This window comes from Silene latifolia, chromosome 10 (genome assembly GCF_048544455.1).
Source record: "Silene latifolia isolate original U9 population chromosome 10, ASM4854445v1, whole genome shotgun sequence".
In the NCBI taxonomy this organism is placed as follows: domain Eukaryota; kingdom Viridiplantae; phylum Streptophyta; class Magnoliopsida; order Caryophyllales; family Caryophyllaceae; genus Silene; species Silene latifolia.
The window spans coordinates 159,215,901-159,225,936 of record NC_133535.1 but is presented as its reverse complement, the minus strand read 5'-3'; the positions used below and the strand labels follow the sequence as shown (position 1 = coordinate 159,225,936).

Genomic DNA, 10,036 nt, shown 5'->3' with positions numbered 1-10,036 from the left:
AAATCCCCTACGCACTAACCAAGCTACTCTTTCACATATCATAATTTGATGAGTATAAATCACAAGTAACAATGCTTCCTTCACATGTACTCAATTTTCCATTATCTGAGCTTAAACAGCCACAGATATTCATTGATGTACAATCTTCCCGCTCCATTTTAATATATTTGCGAAGTACCAGGAACGCCAACATTACAAATTCGAAACCATAAAGATCACACCAAATACACTAATCCTGCTTGCAACTACCATAATCGTCCATATCCATACAAATCAGTACATCTTGAGCAAGACACTATAACAAAGGCATACAAAGTGACATACCGTAGTCGTCTATTTCCATACAAATCCGCACTTCTTCAGCACTACACTAAAACATTGTTCTAAAATAGAGGGAAGTGTTTATCTTCTACCCCCATGTAAATCCGAATTTGAGTAAAATTCCAATTCATGTATGCAACCAAGCAGTTCACCAATGCAATCTCCTTTGTACCTCAACCTTCCCCGACTCGTGTATATTCGAGCAATTAGCATCCGGAAATTCAATCCGTTTTAAAGGGTGCTTCCAACAATTTACCATATCTTCTAGTTCACTCATAAAAAAGCGCAAACACATACAACCAATGAACCAATGAGTTAAAAAAAAAAAAAAAAAAAAAAACATTGCTTCGGAGAATTTTGAATTATGAGACTCATGTGATGACCTTGCAATGATTTCATAAAAAATTACGAGTTTGAATCTTGAGATACATCTTGACCATTATTGGAAATACGACTACTACAACATTTTAATGTCGCGGTTCATTCTTCCCTTCACAATCTTATGATAAAGACAACTTAAAGACAGAAGTTTCGTGTTAACTGTCTCATTAGGATTAGAGCCGCAAATGGAGTCTTAGCAAATATATTAAACTATTAAAAGAAGTTGAGTTATTCACCGAGTTGGCACCTGTCTATTGATGTTTATGGGTCATTTAATATGTCAATAAACTTAAGGCATAACGCCAAATTAGTAAATTCAGTAATTTGAATCATATCAATTACGAATTACGAGCGGGTAATTCGATTTTAGCAGTCTAAATGTCTAAATGTCTAATTGAGTGCCTTAAAAAGCTAAAAGCATTACTAATACGAGGTAAAAAGCTTGATAGCATACTCTTCAAGAGAAAAAGCTATCACGAGTCAAAATAGATACAACATTCAGCTCTAACTTAAGGCAATGGAAGATCATTTCGCTCAATGTCACCGACCGTGAGTCCGTGACACACACCGTGGCTGATGTATTTACCAAGGCTCCATCTAAGCAGACATTAGTTCGAGTTACTTATTTCCAACTTGGACAATTGCGATTTGAGCTAATTCGAGAAAATGTTCAATTATCCAAGAAGACCATGTTCAACTAGATAGCATAGAGAATTACTAACCCTAATTCGTTGAAAATGACGAAAGAAAGTGAAGAGACATGAACATACCGCATCATCAAACCAGGATCTTCTAAATAGAATTGAAAAGAAATAATATCGGCAAAGACGTCGAATAAACCATTCAAAAAAGTCGACATAGATGATCCGGAGAGGTTCGATCATAGAGGCTTAGCTTGACTCGTGATATCGCGTGGAGGTCCAAGATTAACATCTCCGAGTTCTTCTTCATCAAATTTGATATCGTCACGTCCAGACTTCATAGTACACAGCCATAAAAATTTGTTAGTGCAATTAATATAAACATTCATTCAGACTCTAAACAATTATACAATACCTCATCATAATTGTTGGATAGCGAAATTTCCGAGCATTGCGGCTTCTTAGTCCCTGTCATTAGTTTGTTTCAATTTGAAAAATCCTCGAGTATGTAGGCAACACGGTTTAATGTGAACAGAGAGAACACAAATGGCTTGACTACTAATGGTGATAGTACAATGAGGGTCAAAGTCCCCTCTATATTTGAACTTCGTCAAACTTGGAGCATCAATCGTGACATATAACAAACCATCGCATTCATCAAAGTAAATTTCCTTTAGTTGAACACTTGAAATCCTGATCATTGTGAGCCTATGACAGTTGAACAAATGCAAAGTCTCTATTGAGGCTAATTCAGGTAGTAGTTTGCCAAGATCCCCGTCTGTAATACCAGAAGAAAAGAGATCTAATGTCCTTAAATTTCTCAACAAACCAGGTTTTGACATAACCGGCCAACGATCACTATAAAAGGAAATGTCCGAGAACTGAAAACATGTAAGATACGAGCTCTCAAGAATAATTGTCCCACTTTCGGGTAAAGAATAACTTAAAGTAAGCTCCTTCACTTGACTACAACAAGGAATGACAATAGTTTTGAAGCCGAAGCAAAACTTAACCGACAAACACTTCAACAACAGGCACGCACTAATGATATGATTTAGCATACGTTCTTCCACATCAACACCTAATAATCCCAAAGTCTGAAGAGATGCAAGATTTATGGCTCCGTTGTAGTATGGTATTTTGACTTTAAAACAAGTAAGTTGCGTTAGAGATTTTGCGGAGAGCAAAATGTCAGGCAACTGGTACTTAAGAGGACCATGAAGATCAAGTCTTGCAACCTGATTGCGCACAGCTATCCGAATCCACTCATCAACTTTGCAAGATAACTCTTCTAATTTTCTAGATAATTCTAATAATTCTATGTCTTCAACAACACAGCCAAACACTTTATTAGAAGCCGGAAATCTAAGTTTGAGCGTCCTTATACGCAGGTTATCTTTAGCGTATCTTTGCATTCTACTATCTATATATCCTAATAATCTAGCAGAGTCTTCCTTAGAGGGCCAATATCTGTGAGGGAATTTCGGCTCACAATAGTAATGAAATTCAATAATTGGGTTTGTAGCCGAAATATGAGGCCATCTTTTTGACAAGATACAAGTTCTATACGCCTGCCTCGTACCGAGATAAGAAATGATATGATGTAGGATAAATTCTGGTAAATCAGAGAACCTGTCCACAGTATTCAGCTGCCCAGATACCGTTTCCTCGCAATCGGAGTTCATTTTCAGTGAGGAATTTCGTCGAACAGGTGGTGTGCACTGTCGCAAATTTCAAAATTCTCCTGCAAATGTGAAAAGACTGAGTTAAAGAACAGAAAGGGGTTTAAGATCAAGCAAAACGAGTAATGCAGACTACGATTACCGAGTAATAGCATGCAAAATGACTGGCAAGTAATATATGAAAGATGAAGGAGAAGTATTTCCTTTAACGACGTCCTGGAAACACGCAAGTTTTTTTTGAAAAAACCCCACTAGTGGGATTATACTTCTTCATTCATATCTGCCGCTTCAAGACTAACAATCCGACTAGGAATAGCCGAATCGTCAAAGAACAAACTATCCCCGACCTTGCACATATGAGCTAGTTCATGTGCTATAGTATTAAGTTTTCTGCTACTAAAAGACCATAAAACTGAATCAAAATTACGACAAAATAAAAGAATTTCTTCAACTACTCCGTGGAAATCACTCCGACCCCTGTGACCGTCTTTAAGCGCTTCAATTAGCTCCTTACAATCACCTTCCATGCACACCTTTCGAACCTTCATTCTTCTCGCCACCTGTAAACCCGCCAGCACCGCTTCTGCTTCCGCGATTCTCGCCTCAAATTCATCTCGACGTCTCTCAGCCCATCCCCATACGATCTTCCCTCGTTCATCTCGACACACCACTCCTATTCCCAGTCCTTGCCCATCCTTCACTCCGGCATCGAAATTAATTTTAACCCAGCCAGGATTGGGTGTTTGCCATCTGCATACCTCTCTTCCTCTCCCTCTGTTTTCCTCAGTCCCGTGCCTCGCCCTCTGCCCTTCTGTCGTATTATCCACCTCCTCCATCTCCCTCAACAGCTCCCTTACCCTATTAACCACCCTCCGCACCTGAATATCCCTTCCCTCAAACACCACTCCATTCCTTACTTCCCAAACTGCCCAAACCCCCATCACAAATATCTCTATCTCTTTCTCATCAAGCTCCTTGAACACTGCTTCCACCCACTCCCTCACCCTCTCAAAACCCGCAGTTGCCTTTATCTCCAACCCCAACCCCTCCCAAAGCCCAGCCACCCACCCACAACCCCGTGCAAGGTGAAGACATGTCTCCACCTCACATAAGCAAACCGGGCAGGCCACTTCAATGGACCTTATCCGGGATGCTAAATTCCGTCTTGTAGCGATTGCATCGCAACAAAACTGCCAAAAGAATATTTTAACGCGAGGTAAGGCTCGCATCCTCCATATTCGATTCCACAACCACTTATCCGGGAAACACGCAAGTTTTCATTTTGAGAAAAGAGGAACTATTTTTGGGACCCAGATTACTAGAAAGGTTTTTTTAACCTTGTAAACGGTTCGGTCAACCGCACGGGCGCTCAGCGGTCCGATAATCCTTCCACGAATACTGTCATTCTCCACGCAGACATCTATCTATACTATATAGTTAAAAAGCTATTTATACCATTTAACTTAATTCCACATGACATTAACATTTAATATTTTATACCCCATTAATTTCTACTAATTTTTATTGATTATTTAATTATTTATTAATATTATTAGATTATTTTTTTTTAAAAAAATGAATGATTACTAAAAGTCCATACAAAAATGTCATTACATATTGTGTAACATACAAATAAAAAAAAAATCAAAAGACATCATCAATATTCTTTAATTAAATGTGTATATTAAAGATTTGATGAGCTAAAAAAACAAAAAAAGATGTAACTTACCAAAATTCACATAAAAATTTCATAATTTACAATTATATTTCACATTTTAATTGAAATTTTTGGAAGAAAACATATATGTTAGTGAATCGGTTAAATTTATTCATATTAATACAACTCATAAAATTAAAGTAGACATTTATTTATTTATTTAAAATCTATATAATAATAATAGTATAAAAATGTTAACATTGAGTATATTTTTAAATGACATGTGATATAACCACATGAATTCAAGAAGTCATATTTCAAATCTCATCATATCATAATTATTTTCTTTTATGTCCCCTAATATTTATTCTTACAATTACAATATTAGATAAAATTAAAGAAGACAATAATAAACTTTTTATCTTCTTCCACTTCAATACTTTATTCAATTCACCACAAGAATTTAACCATACTTTTCATCTTCTTTCTTCCTAACTCATATCTCAAGTTCTTTTATAATGATTCATATTTTTAATTTACCTTGATTTTTTTATTTTATTTTTTGAGGATTTTACCTTGAAACTTGTGATGATATTATGACTTCTTAATTACTACTTTTTTTTTCTTGAGATGATAATGTCTATTCCATGACCACAATAATAGACATGCATTTTTATTAATTTTTTACCAGCCTACAACTCATTCGTTCTTCTCATGTTCTCTTTTCCAATATAAGATTTTACTATATTGGTCAAACTCATTTGATAATATTTTAAATATACTCGGTATATCTTATGCAATTTTGTATTTCGTGTACAATTAATTTTGGCATAATACAAATTTGTACAATTGATTGAATTTTGAGGAGCATAACATACTTGGAGATCAATACGTGCAAATGACAATTGACAAGTATGTGGATTTTTTAAGAGGTAGCATGATGTTTCTCATTTTTTTTCTTGGAATTATTTTTTTTTTTTTTTTTTTTTTTTTTTTTTTTTTTTTTTGGGGGGGGGGGGGAGATTTTTCTATTTTAATTATTAATACAAAACTCATTTGATAATATTTTACATATACTCGGTATATCTTATGGAATTTTGCATTCGTATATAATTGATTTTGACATAATACTAATTTGTACAATTGATTGAATTTTTCAGGAGCATGACATACTTGGATATCAATAAGTGCAAATGACAATCGACAAGTATGTGGATTTTTTAAGAGGTAGCATGATATTTTTCATTTTTTTTTTCTTGGAATTTCTTTTTTTTTGGGAGATTTTCCTATTTTAATTATTAATATATGACAATCGGTGAATAGATACACAATTTAAGAATTATCAAAATTTTTTATTTCAGATATTAATTCAATATCAGTTAACACGACATTTGATGTTGGAGGATGTGTTCATATGGATGATCAAATCTGAAGTTCTTGAATGGAGTAATCACCATATTGAGGTTGTATTTTTATGTCGATCATTTTAATTGATATTAGCCTATCTATTTTTGTTCCAAGAATTATGCTAAGGTTTTTAGCCTATTAGTTACTCTTGGCCTTTTAGTTGTAGTGATAGTATCGACACAACATTGACGGATAAATCTTACAAGAAAAAAAAAAACATCAAATGATAATTAAATTTGAAATGGAGAGACACGTATTCAATGTATTCAATTACTATATTAGTCTTAGTTCATTCACTTTATTAGGCTATTTTTCTTTTACCTATTGAAGGAGAAAAACTTGACCGTCTTTGGTAAATTGGCGGTTAAGAAACTCTTCAATCTACGGAGCACCAATATCTTGAAGTTACATAATACATAACCCATGTATAAGTATTAATCATTGATTTCTATATAAACAAATTATGTCTATATATACATATAATTAGACTATTTAGTTTGAGTATGATGAATTCAGAATGCAAATCATGACTGAATTTACGAGTTAGCATAAATTATGAATCATTAGAGCAATGAGCAACGTCATCCGTTCACCATATACATTCAAAAAAAAAACTCTCAATTAAATGCCTAAATCTCATTAATTTACTAGGTTGTTAATAGAGGAGAAAAAAAGTTATTCATGATTAGATTTTTTTTGTATCTCTTACAAAGACCCATATTTTAACGACAAATACAGTGCCTCTATTCAGCTATTCCCCACTAATCTTTTATTATTACTATTACTATTACTATTACTACTATTATTATTATTATTATTATTGTTGTTTATATTACCGTGTTATAATGTTCAATCTCATAATTTCCATCCTATTTTATCGCCTGAAATGTTTCCAAATCAAAATCTGTTTTATACAAGTAGTATTAACAGAAAAAGAAAAATTGTATAGGACCCGTGATTTTTCACGGGTTCAAAACTAGTTTTATCTAAACTACCAAAAACACACCTCCGACCCCAGATTACCTAAAATCTGGCATACGAAGTCACAAAAACCGCTTTCAAAATTTCATTTGAACTTTCAATCCGCCTTAAACAACTAATCGAGCAAGAAAGTAACTTAATTTTGTAAAAGTTTCACTACTTTCGTAATAAAACGGACTAAAGAAGGATTCAAACTCGAAAAACGCCCCTAATCACCCTTGGGTCCTAACCAAGCTACTCATTCACATCTCATAATTCGATGACCATATCTCACCAAGTCAGCAGTAACAATGCTTCCTTCACTTGTACTCAATTTTCCATTATCGGAGCTACAGCCACAAACATTCAGTTTACGAAGTATAAGGGACACCAACATTACAGATTCGAAACAATAAAGATCACATCAAATACACTAATCCTACTTGCAAAGAGCCATAATCGTCCATATCCATACAAATCTGTACTACTTGAGTAATACACTAAAACAGAAGCATACAAAACAACGAACCGTAGTCGCCCATATCCATACAAATGCGGATTTGATTAAAATTCCAATTCATGTACGCAACCAAGCAGTTCACCAATGCAATCTCAACTGTAGATCAACCTTCTTTGACTCGAGTGTATTCGAGCAATTAGCATCTGGAAATTTAATCCGTTTTAAAGGGTGCTCCCAACAATTTGCCATATCTTCTAGTTCACTCATGAAAAGCTGCAAACACACAAAAGGTAATTCGATTTTTGAAGCAATACTAATACTATGTAAAATGCTTGGTAGAATACTCTTTATACTCGTAGCAGAAAGAGCTGTCAGCAAGTCGAAATAGATACAACATTCAAGTCATCAAGTGTAACTTAAGGCAATGGTAAACTTAATACTCCGGCTCAATGTATGACTGACTGACCGACCGTGAGACATAGCTAGCTGATACATATACCAAGACATTAAGCAGGCATTAGTTTGAGTTACTTATTACCAACTTAGACAATAGCAATTTGCATGCTCCGACTAGAGAAAATGACCAATATTCCAAGAAGACCATGTTCAACTAGAATGGTAGAAAATGATGACATGAACAAACCTGGATCATCAAATCAGGTTCATGTAAAAAAAATTGAAAAGAAATAATATCAGGGCGGCACGTCCAGAATAAACCATTCAAAAAAGCTGACATAGATGATCTTGAGAGGTTCTGATCATGGAGGCTTAGCTTCAGCTCTCTGATATCGCGTGGAGGTCCAAGATTAACATCTCCGAGTTCTTCTTCAACAAATTTGATATCGTCACGTCCAGACTTCATAGTACACAGCCATAAAAATTTGTTAGTGCAATTAATATAAACATTCATTCAGACTCTAAATAATTATACAATACCTCATAATAATTGTCGGGTAGCGAAATTTTCAGAGCATTGCAGCTTCTTAGTCCTGTCATTAGCTGTTTCAATTTGAAAAATCCTAGAGTATCTAGGCAATACGGTGTAGTGTGAACAGAGAGAACACAACTGGCTTGACTACTAATGGTGATAATACAATGACGGTCAAAGTCCCCTTTATATTTGAACTTCGTCAAACTTGGAGCATCAATTGTGACATGTACCAAACCATCACATTCATCCAAGTAAATTTCCTTTAGTTGAACACTTGAAATCCTGATCATTGTCAGCCTACGACAGTTGACCAAATGCAAAGTCTCTAATGAGGCTGATTGAGGTAGTAGTTTGCCAAGATCCTCGTCGGTAATACCAGAAGAAAAGAGATCTAATGTCCTTAAATTTCTCAACAAACCAGGTTTTGACATAACCGGCCACCGATCAGAAGTCGAGTCTGAGAACTTAAAACACGCAAGACTTGAGGTCTCAAGAACGATTGTCCCATCTTTAGGTAAAGTGTTACTTAAAGTAAGCTCCTTCACTTGACTACAACAAGGAATGACAAGAGTTTTGAAGCCAGAGCAATAGTAAACCGACAAACACTTCAACAACAGGCACGAACTAATAATATGATTTAGCATACGTTCCTCTACATCAACACATATTAATTCCAAAGTCTGAAGAGATGCAAGATTTATGGCTCCGTTGTAGTACGGTATTTTGACTTGAGAACAATTAAGTTGCCTTAGAGATTTTGCGGAGAGCAAAATGTCAGGCAATTGGTAGTTAAGAGGACCATGAAGATCAAGTCTTGCAACCTGATTTCGCACAGCTATCTGAATCCACTCATCAACTTTGCAAGATAACTCGCAGCTAAACACTTCATTAGAATCTGGAAATATAAGTCTGAGCGTCCTTACACGCAGGCTATCTTTAGCGTATCTTTGCATTCTACTATCCAGGTATCCTAATAATCTAGAAGAGACTTCCTCAGAGGGCCAACATCGCCGAGGGAATTTCGGCACATAATAATGAAATTCAAGAATTGGGTTTGTAGCCGAAATATGAGCCCACCTCTCCGACAAGATACAAGTCCTGTACGCCTCCCTCGTATCAAGAAAAGAAATAATATGATGTACGATAAAATCTGGTAAATCAGAGAACCTGTCCATAGTATTCAGCTGCCCAGATACCGTTTCCTCGCAATCGGGGTTCATTTTCACTGAGGAATTTCGTCGAACAGGTGGTGTGCACTGTCGCAAATTTCAAAATTCTCCTGCAAATGTGAAAAGACTGAGTTAAACAACATGAAGGGGTTTAGTTCAAAGCAAAACGAGTAATGCAGACTACGATTACCGAGTAATAGCAGGTAGTGTAGAGAAATGAAGGAGATGTAGGGAAGATGAATGCAGATGTATTCTCTTTCTTTTACGAAGTCCTGGAAACAAAGGGAAGTGAGGTTTGAACCCAAAGATTTACTAGAACAGTCACTAAGAGTAGGGTGCGGTGCGGTACGGTTCGGCCAAACTCTGTACCTAGGGTGCGGTGCGGTACGGTTATAAACGGATCGGTTTATTGGTTGAACAGTCATAA

The 10,036-nt window shown here is 35.5% G+C and overlaps 2 protein-coding genes across 2 annotated transcripts; both read right to left on the bottom strand.

Annotated features, from left to right (window-relative positions):
- Nucleotides 1-1,582: 1,582 nt before the first annotated feature.
- On the bottom strand, nucleotides 1,583-3,028 carry LOC141608750 (F-box protein At4g09920-like). The gene is made up of 3 exons (XM_074428094.1): nucleotides 1,918-3,028; nucleotides 1,759-1,811; nucleotides 1,583-1,678 (listed from the first exon to the last, which is right to left on the bottom strand). The coding sequence occupies exons 1-3, from the start codon at nucleotides 3,026-3,028 to the stop codon at nucleotides 1,583-1,585; spliced, it is 1,260 nt and encodes a 419-aa protein (XP_074284195.1).
- Nucleotides 3,029-7,547: 4,519 nt separating this feature from the next.
- Nucleotides 7,548-9,885, bottom strand: LOC141606650 (F-box protein At4g09920-like). Its single transcript, XM_074425858.1, has 4 exons — nucleotides 9,800-9,885; nucleotides 8,446-9,719; nucleotides 8,153-8,365; nucleotides 7,548-7,782 (listed from the first exon to the last, which is right to left on the bottom strand). The coding sequence occupies exons 2-4, from the start codon at nucleotides 9,658-9,660 to the stop codon at nucleotides 7,648-7,650; spliced, it is 1,563 nt and encodes a 520-aa protein (XP_074281959.1). The 5' UTR covers nucleotides 9,661-9,719; nucleotides 9,800-9,885; the 3' UTR covers nucleotides 7,548-7,647.
- Between the last annotated feature and the right edge of the window lie 151 nt (nucleotides 9,886-10,036).